This window comes from Pseudophryne corroboree, chromosome 2 (assembly GCF_028390025.1).
Source record: "Pseudophryne corroboree isolate aPseCor3 chromosome 2, aPseCor3.hap2, whole genome shotgun sequence".
NCBI classification, from domain to species: Eukaryota; Metazoa; Chordata; class Amphibia; order Anura; family Myobatrachidae; genus Pseudophryne; species Pseudophryne corroboree.
Window position 1 is genome coordinate 742246471 of NC_086445.1, and position 19931 is coordinate 742266401.

Genomic DNA, 19931 nt, shown 5'->3' on the forward strand with positions numbered 1-19931 from the left:
TAAGAAAGACTTTGGATACTGGTGTGCTCTGGCTCCTCCCTCTATGTCCCTCCTCCAGACCTCAGTTTGAATCTGTGCCCGAACGAGCTGGGTGCTACTTAGTGAGCTCTCCTGAGCTTGCTATAAGAAAGTATTTTGTTAGGTGTTTTTATTTTCAGAGAGATCTGCTGGCAACAGACTCTCTGCATCGTGGGACTGAGAGGAGAGAAGCAGCCCTACTCACTGAAGATAGGTCCTGCTTCTTAGGCTACTGGACACCATTAGCTCCAGAGGGATCGTACACAGGATCTCACCCTTTGTCGTCCGATCCCGGAGCCGCGCCGCCGTCCACCTCGCAGAGCCGGAAGACAGAAGCCGGTGAAAGAAGCAAGAAGACTTCGAAATGGGCGGCAGAAGACTCCAGTCTTCACTGAGGTAGCGCACAGCACTGCAGCTGTGCGCCATTGCTCCCACATTAAACCCACATACTCCGGTCACTGTAGGGTGCAGGGAGCAGGGGGGGGGCACCCTGGGCAGCAATTAGAGACCTCTTTGGCAAAAGTTTGCATAATATACAGTTGGGCACTGTATATATGTATGAGCCCCCGCCAAAATTGTACATGAAAGCGGGACAGAAGCCCGCCGTCGAGGGGGCGGGGCTTCTTCCTCAGCACTCACCAGCGCCATGTTTTTTCTCCACAGCACCGCTGAGAGGAAGCTCCCCAGTCTCTACCCTGCAGTTACACGGTAGAAGAGGGTAAAAAGAGAGGGGGGGGGGGGGGCACATAATTAGGCGCAAAAATCAATATAAACAGCAGCTACTGGGTTAACATTAAGTTACTGTGTTATTCCTGGGTTAATAGCGCTGGGGTGTGTGCTGGCATACTCTCTCTCTGTCTCTCCAAAGGGCCTTATGGGGGAATTGTCTTCAGATGAGCATTCCCTGAGTGTGTGGTGTGTCGGTACGTGTGTGTGTCGACATGTCTGAGGTAAAAGGCTCCCCTAAGGAGGAGATAGAGCAAATATGTGTGTGTGAGGGTGTCTCCGTCGACAACGCCGACACCTGTTTGGATATGTGTAATTAAGTGCTAAGGTGAATTTATTGCACAAAAGATTAGAGAACAGACAGGAAATCTACCCATGTCTGTCCCTATGTCGCAGAGACCTTCAGAGTCTCTCAATGCTCACTATCCAAAATAATAAACACTGATATCGACACGGAGGTTGACTCCAGTGTCGACTACGATAATGCAAACTTACAGCCAAAATGGCAGAAAAGTGTTCAATATATGATTATTGTAATAAAAGATGATATGCATATCACTGATGACTCATCTGTCCCTGACACAAGGGTACACATGTTTAAGGGGAAGAAAGCTGAGGTAAATTTCCCTCCTCTCATGATGAAAAAGAGCGGGAATCTCCAGACAAGAGACTGCAGTTTCCCACAAAGAATTCTTAGGCAGTATCCTTTCCCCACTAGGGCCAGGATAGGATGGGAATCTTCCCCTAGGGTGTCACGTTTGCCCAAAAGGTAGCCCTGACGTAACAGCTATTCTCAGGGATCCTGCAGATAGCGTGCACATTCTGGTACACTACTCAGACCGGCGATTTTGTCGGCATGGGTTATTAGCACTGTGGCTGCGTGGACAGGTACCTTATCAGCAGAGATTGAGGCCCTAGTATGTTGATATATATATATGTATATATAGAGATATATATATATTAAAGATGCTGTCTTAAGAGATATATATATATATATATATATATATATATATAAACATGCCCAAAGAGACATGAGTATACTGGGTCCTATAGTCAAAGCTATGTCGATTTCTGCTTGACGTGTCCTGTAGAATATGCAATGGACAGATGATGCTGACTTAAGAGGCATATGGAAGGCTGAGGATTGTGTGGAGAAGGGTTCTCGGACCTGGTCTCCACAGCTATAGCTGGTAATTCTGATATTTTGCCTTATATTCCTGCACAGCCTAGGAAAGCACGACATTATCAAATGCAGCCTTTCGAACAAAAAAACAAGAAAGTCCGAGGTACGTCCTTTCTTGCCAGAGGCGGGGGCAGAGGAAAGAAGCTGCACAACACAGCTAGTTCCCAGGGAACAGAAGTCCTCCCCGGCCTCTACAAAAATCCACCGCATGTCACTGGGGCTCCACAGGCGGAGCTAGGCCCGGTGGGGGCACGCCTTCGTAAGTTCAGCCACAAGTGGGTTCACTCCCTGTTAGATCCCTGGGCAATAGATATTGTGTCTCAGGGATACAAGCTGGACTTTGAGAAGATGCCCCCTCACCGATGGCCCTGCCGGCTTCCCCCCACGAGAGGGAAACAGTGTTAACTGCAATTCACAAATTGTATCTTCAACAGGTGGTGGTCAAGGTTCCCCTCCTTCAACAAGGAGGGGGTTATTATTCGACCATGTGGTAGTCCCGAAACCGGACGGTTCGGTCAGACCCATATTGAATTTAAAATTCCTGAACATATACCTGAAAAGGTTCAAGTTCAAGATGGAATCGCTAAGAGCGGTCATTGCAAGCCTGAAAAGGGGGAGATTTTATGGTGACTCGGGACATAAAGGATGCATACCTTCATGTCCCCATTTATCCACCTCATCAGGTGTACCTCAGAATTGCGGTACGGGATTGTCATTACCAATTTCAGACGTTGCCGTTTGGTCTCTCCACGGCCCCGAGACTGTTCACTAAGGTAATGGCGGAAATGATGGTGCTCCTGCGGAAGCAAGGTGTCACTATTATCACGTACTTGGACGATCTCCTCATAAAAGCGAGATCAAGAGAGCAGTGGCTGAACAGCGTATCACTTTCTCTGGAAGTGTAACGGCAACACGGCTGGATTCTATATATTCCAAAGTCGCAGTTGGTTCCTACAGCTCATCTGCCTCTCCTAGGCATGATCCTAGACACAGACCAGAAAAGGGTTTATCTCCCGATAGAGAGAGCTCAGGAGCTCGTGACACTGGTCAGGAATCTATTAAAACCAAAACAGGTGTCAGTGCATCACTGCACTCGAGTCCTGGGAAGGATGGTGGCATCATACAAGGCCATTCCCTTCGGTAGGTTCCATGCGAGGACCTTCCAATGGGACTTACTGGACAAGTGGTCCGGATCACATCTTCAGATGCATCGGTTAATCACCCTATCCCCCAGGGCCAGGGTGTCTCTCCTGTGGTGGCTGCAGAGTACTCACCTTCTCGATGGTCGCAGATTCGGCATTCAGGACTGGGTCCTGGTGACCACGGATGCAAGCCTCCGAGGATGGGGGGCAGTCACATAGGGAAGAAATTTCCAAGGGCTGTGGTCAAGTCAGGAGACTTGCCTTCACATCAACATCCTGGAACTAAGGGCCATATACAACGCCCTACGTCAAGCGGAGTCCCTGCTTCGCGACCAACCGGTTCTGATTCAGTCGGACAACATCACTGCAGTGGCTCATGTAAACCGCCAAGGCGGCACAAGGAGCAGGGTGGCGATGGTAGAAGCCACCAGAATTCTTCGCTTGGCGGAGAATCACGTAAGAGCACTGTCAGCAGTGTTCATTCTGGGAGTGGACAACTGGAAAGCAGACTTCCTCAGCAGGCACGACCTTCACCCGGGAAAGTGGGGACTTCATCAAGAAGTCTTCACGCAGATTGCAAGGCGGTGGGTACTGCCACAGGTGGACATGATGGCATCCCGCCTCAACAAAAAGCTACAGAGATATTGCGCCAGGTCAAGAGACCCTCAGGCGATAGCTGTAGACGCACTAGTGACACCGTGGGTGTTCCAGTCGATTTATGTATTTCCTCCTCTTCCTCTCATACCAAAGGTGCTGAGAATCATAAGAAAAAGAAGAGTGAGAACAATACTCATTGTTCCGGATTGGCCAAGATGGACTTGGTATCCGGATCTGCAAGAAATTCTCACAGAGGACCCATGGCCTCTGCCTCTAAGACAGGACTTGTTGCAACAGGGGCCCTGTCTGTTCCAAGACTTACCGCGGCTGCGTTTGACGGCATGGCGGTTGAACGCCGGATCCTAGCAGAAAAAGGCATTCCGGATGAGGTTATTCTTACGCTGATAAAGGCTAGGAAGGACGTGACGGCTAAACATTATCACCGTATAGGGCGAAAATATGTTGCTTGGTGTGAGGCCAGGAATGCCCCTACGGAGGAATTCCAGCTGGGCCGTTTCCTTCACTTCCTACAGTCGGGAGTGACTTTGGGCCTGAAATTGGGTTCCATTAAGGTCCAGATTTCGGCTCTATCCATTTTCTTTGAAAAAGAACTGGCTTCTCTTCCTGAAGTCCATACGTTTGTAAAGGGAGTGCATATTTAGCCCCCTTTTGTGCCTCCAGTGGCACCTTGGGATCTTAACGTGGTGTTGAGTTTCCTGAAGTCACACTGGTTTGAACCACTCAAAACCGTGGAGTTAAAATTTCTCACGTGGAAGGTGGTCATGCTATTAGCCTTGGCTTCAGCTAGGCGTGTGTCAAAATTAGCGGCTTTGTCACATAAAAGCCCCTATCTGGTTTTCCATATGGACAGGGCAGAATTGCGGACCCGTCCACAATTTCTGCCAAAAGTGGTGTCATCCTTTCATATGAACCAACCTATTGTGGTGCCTGTGGCTGCTCGTGACTTGGAGGATTCCGAGTTACTAGATGTGGTCAGGGCTTTGATGGTTTATGTAGCCAGAACGGGTGGTCTTCTGTATACCGGCGGTCGGGCTCCCGGCGCTCAGTATACCGGCGCCGGGAGCCCGACCGCCGGCATACCGACACTTATTTTCCCTCGTGGGGGTCCACGACCCCCATAGAGGGAGAATAAAATAGTGTGGCGCGCGTAGCGCGCCACCGTGCCCGTAGCGTGGCAAGCGGCTCATTTGCGCTCGCCACACTGTCGGTCAGCCGGCGGTCGGGCTCCCGGCGCCGGTATGCTGGGCGCCGGGAGCCCGACCGCCGGCCAGCCGTAGTGAACCCGCCAGAACGGCTAGGGTCAGGAAAACAGAATCTTTGTTTATCCTGTATGCTTCCAACAAGCTTGGGGCGCCTGCTTCAAAGCAAACTATTGCTCGCTGGATCTGTAACATGATTCAGCGGGCTCATTCTGCGGCTGGGTTGCCGCTGCCTAGATCAGTTAAGGCCCATTCCACAAGGAAGGTGGGCTCTTCTTGGGCGGCTGCCCGAGGGGTCTCGGCATTACAGCTTTGCCAAGCGGCTACTTGGTCAGGTTCAAACACCTTTGCAAAGTTCTACAAGTTTGATACCCTGGCTGAGGAGGACCTTGTGTTTGCTCATTCGGTGCTGCAGAGTCATCCGCACTCTCCCGCCCGTTTGGGAGCTTTGGTATAATCCCCATGGTCCTTACGGAGTCCCCAGCATCCACTAGGACGTTAGAGAAAATAAGATTTTACTTACCGGTAAATCTATTTCTCGTAGTCCGTAGTGGATGCTGGGCGCCCGTCCCAAGTGCAGACTTCTTCTGCAATACTTGTATATAGTTATTGCTTAAATAAGGGTTATGTTGGTTGCATCAGGGTTGATCTGATGCTCCGTTGTTGTTCATACTGTTAACTGGGTAAGTTTATCACGAGTTATACGGTGTGATTGGTGTGACTGGTATGAGTCTTGCCCTGGATTCCAAAATCCTTTCCTTGTACTGTCAGCTCTTCCGGGCACAGTTTCTCTAACTGAGGTCTGGAGGAGGGACATAGAGGGAGGAGCCAGAGCATACCAGTATCAAAATTCTTTCTTAAAGTGCCCTGTCTCCTGCAGAGCCCGTCTATTCCCCATGGTCCTTACGGAGTCCCCAGCATCCACTACGGACTACGAGAAATAGATTTACCGGTAAGTAAAATCTTATTATTTAACTTTTTGAGTTAAAATGTTTACATAGAGGTTTGAGAACCAAATTCAGTAGTGGCATGGCTATGCTGGATGTAACTACTGGTTTTCCTTAATAAAGTGGTCACATTCCTGTATGAATGTTACCTCTTGGGGAGAAACAGCATTCCATACTAAGTGGAGATGTATCAGGCCTAGGAGAGGTATTTAATAATACTTCAAGAGATAAAGTGGGGAAAGATAAAGAACCAACCAATCAGCTCCTGTCATTTTTCAAACACAGCCTGTAACATGACAGTTGTAAGCTGATTCGTACTTTATCTCTCTCCAAGGCTTGATACATCTTGCCCAAGTGAGGGAGTTACTTAACTTAAGGGGGGTACTCACGGGAGAGATGTGTGCTGAGCGATCTTAACACAGACCGCTCAGCACACATCTCTCACCCCGCTCAGCACAGTGCGATGTGCTGAGCGAGGGGGAAAGCCGACGGGGGGCCGCTCACTTCACACAACGGTGAAGTGAGCGACCCGCTAGATTGAGCCTGCATGCAGGCTCAATCTAGCACCAGCGATAGCGCTATCGCTGGAGGGCATACACACGGCAGATCCGTGCTTAAAATCTAAGCAATCTAGCAAGATTGCTTAGATTTTAAGCACGGATCTCTCCGTGTGTACACCCCTTTAGTGAAACTGAGGTGGCTTGATTGTATTTGAATGAAACTAGGAGCCTGGTGAGATAGTGGGATATAATATGAAAGGAGAGGGATAGGAAAGAAAAGGACATACTTTAACTGGTATAGAGACAAACCCCTGCAGACTTATGTCCCAATAAACACCAGTCATTCGTTTTTATTATGCAGAAATACGTTGGATGCGGATTGCAGTAAGGGAGATCTTTCTGCTCCATACAGATTCTTGTGGGCTGATCACAAGCCCGAGGCGTCACTCACCCTGCCTTCTGGAAGCCGACACTCGCAGGTAAAATCTAATCTGTCTTTTACTTGCCATTGTTTGCGTAACACTATAACACCTCGCTCTTAAGATTGTGTTGTTCTTACAAAGTACTGTATGTGTGTTTGCCACGTTTCCAGATTCTTGACTATGCACTGTGACTGAGTGTTAGTTAGCATTTTGGTCTATAGCTATTATTGTAATTTATGGAGAGTTGTCACAAATGTCTCTAAAGAGACCCATACATCTGCCATTAATTGTGGCAATTACCTATTTTGCCGAAGATTGGGTCAGATCATTGGCAAAATCCCAAATGTTGGAAATTTCTATTCACCTCTAGTCATTGGGGAGAGACGGACTGTGGGGTGTGTGGGGGAGAAAGGATGAGAAATACATATTTATATATGTTTATAAATATTTATTTATTTATTAACAGTTTCTTATATAGCACAGCAAATTCTGTTGCACTTCAAATAAAAAATAAATATATATATATATATATATATATATATAGATGCGTGTGTGTGTGTGTGTGTATATATATATATATATACAAACAGAGAACCCAGCACTCACCAAAGTAAACTCACTTATCCTCAACAATTCAATAAATAAATGATGGGGGTTTAGTTGGTGGATTGGCCAATGCACGGAAGCCTGTATACCGATTCAAGGTACCCCACCTTCATACAGGTCCTACACTATCACAGAGTCTTAAAACCTGACTACCACACTGCTGCATCATCTGCCTGCTAGATGTAATGTGTACCTGCCACAGACTTTATGGCTTTTAAAGGCACACTAGTCACCTATTGCACTGGCTCAAAGATGATTGCTAAAAAACAGCTGAGACAGGTTCAGGATAATGAAGTCCACACAGGGGTGCATGAGAAAGCTAGTGGCCACGGTTAATAAGAGCTAACCATAGATTAACCCCTTCATATACACACAGAGTAAAAACCACAGCACTCACCGCACCAGAAGCGGGGCACAGCTATGCACTTACCACTCACAGGGTGGGGTGCATGTAACACTGCACTCTCCACCACAGAAGCGGGGTACACAGCTGTACTTACCACTCACAGGGCGGGGTGCATGTAGCCCATGACCACATCGCTCTAATAAATACAAACAGAGAACCCAGCACTCACCAAAGTAAACTCACTTATCCTCAACAATTCAATAAATAAATGATGGGGGTTTAGTTGGTGGATTGGCCAATGCACGGAAGCCTGTATACCGATTCAAGGTACCCCACCTTCATACAGGTCCTACACTATTACAGAGTCTTAAAACCTGACTACCACACTGCTGCATCATCTGCCTGCTAGATGTAATGTGTACCTGCCACAGACTTTATGGCTTTTAAAGGCACACTAGTCACCTATTGCACTGGCTCAAAGATGATTGCTAAAAAACAGCTGAGACAGGTTCAGGATAATGAAGTCCACACAGGGGTGCATGAGAAAGCTAGTGGCCACGGTTAATAAGAGCTAACCATAGATTAACCCCTTCATATACACACAGAGTAAAAACCACAGCACTCACCGCACCAGAAGCGGGGCACAGCTATGCACTTACCACTCACAGGGTGGGGTGCATGTAACACTGCACTCTCCACCACAGAAGCGGGGTACACAGCTGTACTTACCACTCACAGGGCGGGGTGCATGTAGCCCATGACCACATCGCTCTAATAAATACAAACAGAGAACCCAGCACTCACCAAAGTAAACTCACTTATCCTCAACAATTCAATAAATAAATGATGGGGGTTTAGTTGGTGGATTGGCCAATGCACGGAAGCCTGTATACCGATTCAAGGTACCCCACCTTCATACAGGTCCTACACTATCACAGAGTCTTAAAACCTGACTACCACACTGCTGCATCATCTGCCTGCTAGATGTAATGTGTACCTGCCACAGACTTTATGGCTTTTAAAGGCACACTAGTCACCTATTGCACTGGCTCAAAGATGATTGCTAAAAAACAGCTGAGACAGGTTCAGGATAATGAAGTCCACACAGGGGTGCATGAGAAAGCTAGTGGCCACGGTTAATAAGAGCTAACCATAGATTAACCCCTTCATATACACACAGAGTAAAAACCACAGCACTCACCGCACCAGAAGCGGGGCACAGCTATGCACTTACCACTCACAGGGTGGGGTGCATGTAACACTGCACTCTCCACCACAGAAGCGGGGTACACAGCTGTACTTACCACTCACAGGGCGGGGTGCATGTAGCCCATGACCACATCGCTCTAATAAATACAAACAGAGAACCCAGCACTCACCAAAGTAAACTCACTTATCCTCAACAATTCAATAAATAAATGATGGGGGTTTAGTTGGTGGATTGGCCAATGCACGGAAGCCTGTATACCGATTCAAGGTACCCCACCTTCATACAGGTCCTACACTATCACAGAGTCTTAAAACCTGACTACCACACTGCTGCATCATCTGCCTGCTAGATGTAATGTGTACCTGCCACAGACTTTATGGCTTTTAAAGGCACACTAGTCACCTATTGCACTGGCTCACAGATGATGTGCTGTGGTTTTTACTCTGTGTGTATATGAAGGGGTTAATCTATGGTTAGCTCTTATTAACCGTGGCCACTAGCTTTCTCATGCACCCCTGTGTGGACTTCATTATCCTGAACCTGTCTCAGCTGTTTTTTAGCAATCATCTTTGAGCCAGTGCAATAGGTGACTAGTGTGCCTTTAAAAGCCATAAAGTCTGTGGCAGGTACACATTACATCTAGCAGGCAGATGATGCAGCAGTGTGGTAGTCAGGTTTTAAGACTCTGTGATAGTGTAGGACCTGTATGAAGGTGGGGTACCTTGAATCGGTATACAGGCTTCCGTGCATTGGCCAATCCACCAACTAAACCCCCATCATTTATTTATTGAATTGTTGAGGATAAGTGAGTTTACTTTGGTGAGTGCTGGGTTCTCTGTTTGTATTTATTAGAGCGATGTGGTCATGGGCTACATGCACCCCGCCCTGTGAGTGGTAAGTACAGCTGTGTACCCCGCTTCTGTGGTGGAGAGTGCAGTGTTACATGCACCCCACCCTGTGAGTGGTAAGTGCATAGCTGTGCCCCGCTTCTGGTGCGGTGAGTGCTGTGGTTTTTACTCTGTGTGTATATGAAGGGGTTAATCTATGGTTAGCTCTTATTAACCGTGGCCACTAGCTTTCTCATGCACCCCTGTGTGGACTTCATTATCCTGAACCTGTCTCAGCTGTTTTTTAGCAATCATCTTTGAGCCAGTGCAATAGGTGACTAGTGTGCCTTTAAAAGCCATAAAGTCTGTGGCAGGTACACATTACATCTAGCAGGCAGATGATGCAGCAGTGTGGTAGTCAGGTTTTAAGACTCTGTGATAGTGTAGGACCTGTATGAAGGTGGGGTACCTTGAATCGGTATACAGGCTTCCGTGCATTGGCCAATCCACCAACTAAACCCCCATCATTTATTTATTGAATTGTTGAGGATAAGTGAGTTTACTTTGGTGAGTGCTGGGTTCTCTGTTTGTATTTATTAGAGCGATGTGGTCATGGGCTACATGCACCCCGCCCTGTGAGTGGTAAGTACAGCTGTGTACCCCGCTTCTGTGGTGGAGAGTGCAGTGTTACATGCACCCCACCCTGTGAGTGGTAAGTGCATAGCTGTGCCCCGCTTCTGGTGCGGTGAGTGCTGTGGTTTTTACTCTGTGTGTGTGTGTGTATATATATATATATATATATATAGAAACAAACAATGGAGCACTCACCAGTCTTTTCTTAATTAGGTATCAACAGGAGTTTATTAGCCAGACAGCACAGCATGACTGTCCACTACAGTCCAACATAAATTCTCAGGTCCTCTCAAACGTTTTCGGTCATAGACAGACCGTCATCAGGAGACACAAAATTCAGTAGAGAGCTGTCCCATCATAATAGAAGCACCAGCAGGCTGCTGGTGCTTCTATTATGATGGGACAGCTCTCTACTGAATTTTGTGTCTCCTGATGACGGTCTGTCTATGACCGAAAACTTTCGAGAGGACCTGTGAATTTATGTTGGACTGTAGTGGACAGTCATGCTGTGCTGTCTGGCTAATAAACTCCTGTTGATACCTAATTAAGAAAAGACTGGTGAGTGCTCCATTGTTTGTTTCTACAAGTGGATTCTCTGGAGGGGATTTGTGGATGACACCCCAGCTGTTGTTTTAGCATCTACACGTGAGTGCGACCTTCTCTCTATATATATATATATATATATATATATATATATATATATATACAGGTTGAGTATCCCATATCCGGAATGCTCGGGACCAGGAGCATTCCGGATATGGGATTTTTCCGGATAACAGATTACCTGTTATCTGTATGGGTTTCGGGGATCCAGCGAGTCGGCAGGGGGGACCGCCGTGAGCCCAGCACGACGGTGAGGGTCCCGGGGAACTGGCGCATCAGTGGGGGAGTCCGAGGGGTCAGCGGCGGGTACTGGGAGTCAGCGGCGGTGAGGGAATGGCTGCAAAGCCACTCCCCCACCTGTCTGTGATTGGCCGCAGACTCCAGTGACGTCATGACGCCGGCCGCGTCATGACGTCACTACAGGACTGAAATATTCCGGTTTTCGGAATATTTCGGTTAACGGGTGTCCGGATAACGGATACCCGACCTGTGTATGTATATATATATATATATATATATATATATATATATATACTGCTCAAAAAAATAAAGGGAACACTTAAACAACACAATGTAACTCCAAGTCAATCACACTTTTGTGAAATCAAACTGTCCAATTAGGAAGCAACACTGATTGACAATCAATTTCACATGCTGTTGTGCAAATGGAATAGACAACCCACACAAGTGGCTCATGTAGTGCAGCTCATCCCGGATGGCACATCAATGCGAGAAGGTTTGCTGTGTCTGTCAGCGTAGTGTCCAGAGCATGGAGGCGCTACCAGGAGACAGGCCAGTACATCAGGAGACGTGGAGGAGGCCGTAGGAGGGCAACAACCCAGCAGCAGGACCGCTACCTCCGCCTTTGTGTAAGGAGGAATAGGAGTAGCACTGCCAGAGCCCTGCAAAATGACCTCCAGCAAGCCACAAATGTGCATGTGTCTACTCAAACGATCAGAAACAGACTCCATGAGGGTGGTATGAGGGCCCGACGTCCACAGGTGGGGGTTGTGCTTACAGCCCAACAGCGTGCAGGACGTTTGGCATTTGCCAGAGAACACCAAGATTGGCAAATTTGCCACTGGCGCCCTGTGCTCTTCACAGATGAAAGCAGGTTCTCACTGAGCACATGTGACAGACGTGACAGAGTCTGGAGACGCCAAGGAGAACGTTCTGCTGCCTGCAACATCCTCCAGCATGACCGGTTTGGCAGTGGGTCAGTAATGGTGTGGGGTGGCATTTCTTTGGGGTGCCGCACAGCCCTCCATGTGTTCGCCAGAGGTAGCCTGACTGCCATTAGGTACCGAGATGAGATCCTCAGACCCCTTGTGAGACCATATGCTGGTGCGGTTGGCCCTGGGTTCCTCCTAATGCAAGACAATGCTAGACCTCATGTGGCTGCAGTGTGTTAGCAGTTCCTGCAAGACGAAGGCATTGATGCTATGGACTGGCCCGCCCGTTCCCCAGACCTGAATCCAATTGAGCACATCTGGGACATCATGTCTCGCTCCATCCACCAACGCCACATTGCACTACAGACTGTCCAGGAGTTGGCGGATGCTTTAGTCCAGGTCTGGGAGGAGATCCCTCAGGAGACCATACGCCACCTCATCAGGAGCATGCCCAGGTGTTGTAGGGAGGTCATACAGGCACGTGGAGGCCACACACACTACTGAGCCTCCTTTTGATTTGTTTTAAGGACATAACATCAAAGTTGGATCAGCCTGTAGTGTGTTTTTCCACTTTAATTTTGAGTGTGACTCCAAATCCAGACCTCCATGGGTCAATAAATTTGATTTCCAATTATCATTTTTGTGTGATTTTGTTGTCAGCACATTCAACTATGTAAAGAACAAAGTATTTAATAAGAATATTTAATTCAGATCTAGGATGTGTTGTTGAAGTGTTCCCTTTATTTTTTTGAGCAGTGTATATACAGTATGTATATATATATATATATATATATATCTGCAGCGGGGTACACTGGGGTTCCACAGGGAATAACATTGGGGTGTAGAGAAGGATCTTGATCCGAGACACCAACAGGCTAAAAGCTCTGACTGTTCCCAAGATGCTCAGGGCCGCCTCCTCTATATCCCCGCCTCTGTGCTCAGGAGCTCAGTTTGTAAGTTGGAGCACTGCAGGCAGGACACTAACAGGCAGGGCTGCTCCAGCACATACTTGCCTACATTCTATTTCTCCTCTCCGGGAGAAGCCCGGAGAGGAGACCCTGCAGGAGTATTCGGGGGGGGGACTGTGACATCGCTAAGCTCCTCCCCCGCATTGGGAAATGTCGCGGGGACGGGGGTGGGGCTAAAATGACGCGATTTGCGTCATTTTAACCCCTTCTCCACCCAACGGACCCGCGAATACGGGAGATTTTCACTCCATCCTGCTCGCATCACTAGGGTGCGAGCAGGATGCGGGAGACCTGCCCACTCTTCCGGGGGTGCGGGGGGCTACCCCAAAAAATGGGAGCCTCCTGCAGCTTCCGGGAGAGTAGGTAAGTATGCTCCAGCATCCCTGAAAAGAGCTTTTTTAAAAGAAGATAGAAGACTTCAAGGGCTGCAGCAGAGGCACTCTTAGTGCTAGATGTCATTTTGACATCTCCTGCTGCAACTCCATCACCTCGCCCGGCTATGCTGTATACTCCCATGTCCCTGGTTGCCGGGTACTTACAGCGGAGGCTCCGGTTCTTCACCTAGGGCACACACACTTGCTGCAGCTCTCCAGTATCGCGTGGCCGCATCAAGTGAGGAGGTAAGAGGGTCTCCCAGATGGGACACGCTGAATATCGCGATCCGGCGCAGCCATTAGGAGGTGGGCCGCGCACGCTGGCGTGGACACTGTGTTGGTACAGGGACCCCACTAGACCATCAGGGCAGGGGCACATGTCGGTTATATATATAACCGTTTTATTATGGCCCATAGTACCCGGTGGTGAAGTCCAGCAAAGGTATAAGGCTCCTCAACTTCCGAAGTACATCTTTCTCAGCACTAAGCATAAGTGGAAATACAGTGCCTAGATGAAACACAATAACCAAAAATACAAATTGATTTTTAATAAAGTTGTTTTAATGATATTTACGAATTAATGTGACAAACAGGACTAGAGAATAACACCCTCAGATCTGTAAGATTATATATATATATCTACATAGCTTTACTCAGTGGTATAGTTACTTAGTATTTCTGGTCCAGTGCAGTTTTGTTGTTGGTAATAATCTCTGCGTTGTATATGTGACTGAGTGTGTGCCAATGGCTGCTGTGTGGTCTCTATTTCGTGTATCTCACACATATGGCTATCCCTATATTCTGTACCCTGAGGGGGCTCCGTGCGTCAGGGTTATTAGATAATATAGGTATTTCACAGGATATACGTATTTTGTAATTTTCTCTGTGTTTTTCAGTCATATTTTACCTCACATTTCTCTAACGTCCTAAGTGGATGCTGGGGACTCCGTCAGGACCATGGGGAATAGCGGCTCCGCAGGAGACAGGGCACAAAAATAAAGCTTTAGGATTAGGTGGTGTGTACTGGCTCCTCCCCCTATGACCCTCCTCCAAGCCTCAGTTAGGTTTTTGTGCCCGTCCGAGCAAGGGTGCAATCTAGGTGGCTCTCTTAAAGAGCTGCTTAGAAAAGTTTTTTAGGTTTTTTATTTTCAGTGAGTCCTGCTGGCAACAGGCTCACTGCATCGAGGGACTTAGGGGAGAGAATTTCAACTCACCTGCATGCAGGATGGATTGGATTCTTAGGCTACTGGACACCATTAGCTCCAGAGGGAGTCGGAACACAGGTCTCACCCTGGGGTTCGTCCCGGAGCCGCGCCGCCGACCCCCCTTACAGATGCTGAAGATTGAAGGTCCGGAAACAGACGGCAGCTGTGCGCCATTGTTGTCACACACTTCACACCAAGCGGTCACGGAGGGTGCAGGGCGCTGCTGGGGGCGCCCTGGGCAGCAATATTTTAATACCTTATGGCAAAAGAATACATCACATATAGCCATTAAGGCTATATGTATGTATTTAACCCATGCCAGTCATCTAAATCTACGGGAGGAAAGCCCGCCGAAATAGGGGGTGGGGCTTATTCTCCTCAGCACACAGCGCCATTTTCCTGCTCAGCTCCGCTGTGAGGAAGGCTCCCAGGACTCTCCCCTGCACTGCACTACAGAAACAGGGTAAAACAGAGAGGGGGGGGCATTTTTTGGCGATATATTGGATATATTTAAGCTGCTATAAGGAACAACACTTATATAAGGTTGTTCCCATATATATTATAGCGCTTGGGTGTGTGCTGGCAAACTCTCCCTCTGTCTCCCCAAAGGGCTAGTGGGGTCCTGTCTTCGATAAGAGCATTCCCTGTGTGTCTGCTGTGTGTCGGTACGTGTGTGTCGACATGTATGAGGACGATGTTGGCGTGGAGGCAGAGCAATTGCCGATAATGGTGATGTCACCCCCCAGGGAGTCGACACCGGAATGGATGGCTTTGTTTATGGAATTACGTGATAATGTCAGCACATTACAAAAATCAGTTGACGACATGAGACGGCCGGCAAACCAGTTAGTACCTGCCCAGGCGTCTCAGACACCGTCAGGGGCTGTAAAACGCCCTTTACCTCAGTCGGTCGACACAGACCCAGACACAGACACTGAATCTAGTGTCGACTGTGATGAAACAAACGTATTTTCAAGTAGGGCCACACGTTATATGATCACGGCAATGAAGGAGGCTTTGCATATCTCTGATACTGCAAGTACCACAAAAAGGGGTATTATGTGGGGGGTGAAAAAACTACCTGTAGTTTTTCCTGAATCAGAGGAATTAAATGATGTATGTGATGAAGCGTGGGTTAACCCAGATAGAAAAATGCTAATTTCAAAAAAGTTATTAGCATTATACCCTTTCCCGCCAGAGGTTAGGGCGCGCTGGGAAACACCCCCTAGGGTGGATAAGGCGCTCACACGCTTATCAAAACAAGTGGCGTTACCGTCTCCTGATACGGCCGCCCTCAAGGATCCAGCGGATAGGAGACTGGAAACTACCCTAAAAAGTATATACACACATACTGGTGTTATACTGCGACCAGCCATCGCCTCAGCCTGGATGTGCAGTGCTGGGGTCGTCTGGTTGGATTCCCTGACTGAAAATATTGATACCCTGGATAGGGACAGTATTTTATTGACTATAGAGCAATTAAAGGATGCTTTCCTTTATATGCGAGATGCGCAGAGAGATATTTGCACTCTGGCATCGAGAGTAAATGCGATGTCCATATCTGCCAGAAGGAGTTTATGGACGCGACAGTGGTCAGGTGATGCGGATTCAAAACGACATATGGAAGTATTGCCGTATAAAGGGGAGGAATTATTTGGCGTCGGTCTATCGGATCTGGTGGCCACGGCAACTGCCGGAAAATCCACTTTTTTACCTCAGACCCCCTCCCAACAGAAAAAGACACCGTCTTTTCAGCCGCAGTCCTTTCGGTCCTATAAGAACAAGCGGACAAAAGGACAGTCATATCTGCCTCGGGGCAGAGGAAGGGGTAAGAGAGGGCAGCAAGCAGCCCCTGCCCAGGAACAGAAGCCCTCCCAGGGTTCTGCAAAGCCCTCAGCATGACGCTGGGGCCTTACAAGCGGACTCAGGAGCGGTGGGGGGTCGACTCAAGAATTTCAGCGCACAGTGGGCTTGCTCACAGGTGGACCCCTGGATTCTGCAGGTAGTATCTCAGGGTTACAGGTTGGAATTCGAGAAGTCTCCCCCTCGCCGGTTCCTAAAGTCTGCTTTGCCAACGTCTCCCTCAGACAGGGCGACGGTATTGGAAGCCATTCACAAGCTGTTTTCTCAGCAGGTGATAGTCAAGGTACCCCTCCTACAACAGGGAAAGGGGTATTACTCCACGCTATTTGTGGTACCGAAGCCGGACGGCTCGGTAAGACCTATTCTAAATCTGAAATCTTTGAACCTGTACATACAAAAATTCAAGTTCAAGATGGAGTCACTCAGAGCAGTGATAGCGAATCTGGAAGAAGGGGACTTTATGGTGTCCCTGGACATAAAGGATGCTTACCTGCATGTCCCAATTTGCCCTTCACATCAAGGGTACCTCAGGTTCGTGGTGCAAAACTGTCATTATCAGTTTCAGACGCTGCCGTTTGGATTGTCCACGGCACCTCGGGTCTTTACCAAGGTAATGGCCGAAATGATGATCCTTCTACGAAGAAGAGGCGTATTAATTATCCCTTACTTGGACGATCTCCTGATAAGGGCAAGGTCCAGAGAACAGCTGGAAGACGGAGTAGCACTAACCCAACTAGTGCTGCAACAACACGGGTGGATTCTGAATTTTCCAAAATCTCAGTTGACCCCGACGACACGTCTGCTGTTCCTGGGAATGATTCTGGACACGGTTCAGAAAAAGGTGTTTCTTCCGGAGGAGAAAGCCAGGGAGTTATCCGAACTTGTCAGGAACCTCCTAAAACCAGGGACAGTGTCTGTGCATCAATGCACAAGAGTCCTGGGAAAGATGGTGGCTTCTTACGAAGCGATTCCATTCGGCAGATTCCACGCACTAACTTTTCAGTGGGATCTGCTGGACAAATGGTCCGGATCGCATCTGCAGATGCATCAGCGGATAACCTTATCGCCACGGACAAGGGTGTCTCTTCTGTGGTGGTTGCAGAGTGCTCATCTGTTAGAGGGCCGCAGATTCGGCATACAGGACTGGGTCCTGGTGACCACGGATGCCAGTCTGAGAGGCTGGGGAGCGGTCACACAAGGAAGAAACTTCCAGGGAGTATGGTCAAGCCTGGAGATGTCTCTTCACATAAATATACTGGAAATAAGAGCGATTTACAATGCTCTAAGTCTGGCAAAACCCCTGCTTCAGGGTCAGCCGGTGTTGATCCAGTCGGACAACATCACGGCAGTCGCCCACGTAAACAGACAGGGCGGCACAAGAAGCAGGACAGCAATGGCAGAAGCTGCAAGGATCCTTCGCTGGGCGGAAGATCATGTGATAGCACTGTCAGCAGTATTCATTCCGGGAGTGGACAACTGGGAAGCAGACTTCCTCAGCAGACACGATCTACACCCGGGAGAGTGGGGACTTCATCCAGAAGTCTTCCACATGATTGTGAACCGTTGGGAAAAACCAATGGTGGATATGATGGCGTCCCGCCTCAACAAAAAACTGGACAGGTATTGCGCCAGGTCAAGAGATCCTCAGGCAATAGCTGTGGACGCTCTGGTAACACCGTGGGTGTTCCAGTCAGTGTATGTGTTCCCTCCTCTGCCTCTCATACCAAAAGTACTGAGAATTATACGGCAAAAGGGAGTAAGAACGATACTAGTGGCTCCGGATTGGCCAAGAAGAACTTGGTACCCGGAACTTCAAGAGATGCTCACGGAGGATCCGTGGCCTCTACCTCTAAGACGGGACCTGCTTCAGCAGGGACCGTGTCTATTCCAAGACTTACCGCGGCTGCGTTTGACGGCATGGCGGTTGAACGCCGAATTCTAAAGGAAAAAGGCATTCCGGAAGAGGTCATTCCTACACTGGTAAAAGCCAGGAAGGAGGTGACTGCACAACATTATCACCGCATTTGGAGAAAATATGTTGCGTGGTGTGAGGCCAGGAAGGCCCCCACGGAGGAATTTCAACTGGGTCGATTCCTACATTTCCTGCAAACAGGATTGTCTATGGGCCTCAAATTGGGGTCCATTAAGGTTCAAATTTCGGCCCTGTCGATTTTCTTCCAGAAAGAATTGGCTTCAGTTCCTGAAGTCCAGACTTTTGTAAATGGAGTACTACATATACAGCCCCCGGTTGTGCCCCCAGTGGCACCGTGGGATCTTAATGTAGTCTTGGATTTTCTCAAATCCCATTGGTTTGAGCCGCTCAAATCGGTGGAGCTGAAGTATCTTACATGGAAAGTAACCATGCTACTGGCCCTGGCTTCAGCCAGGAGAGTATCAGAATTGGCGGCTTTATCATATAAGAGCCCATATCTGATTTTCCATACGGACAGGGCAGAACTGCGGACGCGTCCTCATTTTCTGCCTAAGGTGGTGTCAGCGTTTCACCTGAACCAGCCTATTGTGGTGCCTGCGGCTACTAACGAGTTGGAGGATTCCAAGTTGTTGGACGTGGTCCGGGCATTGAAAATATATATTTCAAGAACGGCGGGAGTCAGAAAGTCTGACTCACTGCTTATATTGTATGCACCCAACAAGATGGGTGCTCCTGCTTCTAAGCAGACGATTGCTCGTTGGATTTGTAGCACAATTCAACTTGCACATTCTGTGGCAGGCTTGCCACAACCTAAATCTGTCAAGGCCCATTCCACAAGGAAAGTGGGCTCATCCTGGGCGGCTGCCCGGGGAGTCTCGGCATTACAACTCTGCCGAGCTGCTACTTGGTCAGGGGCAAACACGTTTGCAAAATTCTACAAATTTGATACCCTGGCTGAGGAGGACCTTGAGTTCTCTCATTCGGTGCTGCAGAGTCATCTGCACTCTCCCGCCCGTTTGGGAGCTTTGGTATAATCCCCATGGTCCTGACGGAGTCCCCAGCATCCACTTAGGACGTTAGAGAAAATAAGAATTTACTTACCGATAATTCTATTTCTCGTAGTCCGTAGTGGATGCTGGGCGCCCATCCCAAGTGCGGATTGTCTGCAATACTTGTACATAGTTATTGTTACAAAAAAATCGGGTTGTTATTTGTTGTGAGCCGTCTGTTCAGAGGCTCCTACGTTTGTCATACTGTTAACTGGGTTCAGATCACAAGTTATACGGTGTGATTGGTGTGGCTGGTATGAGTCTTACCCGGGGTTCAATATCCTTCCTTATTGTGTACGCTCGTCCGGGCACAGTATCCTAACTGAGGCTTGGAGGAGGGTCATAGGGGGAGGAGCCAGTACACACCACCTAATCCTAAAGCTTTAT

At 48.4% G+C, this 19931-nt stretch overlaps 1 protein-coding gene across 3 annotated transcripts in view; it reads left to right on the plus strand.

Moving 5' to 3' along the window:
• Positions 1-19931, plus strand: part of MAGI3 (membrane associated guanylate kinase, WW and PDZ domain containing 3) — a 676662-nt gene that overhangs the window by 602509 nt on the left and 54222 nt on the right. For all 3 annotated transcript variants that reach the window (XM_063955402.1, XM_063955400.1, XM_063955401.1), the window contains one exon: positions 6695-6812. In XM_063955402.1, coding sequence (XP_063811472.1) covers positions 6695-6812 — 118 coding nt within the window. The remainder of the gene's footprint in view (positions 1-6694; positions 6813-19931) is intronic.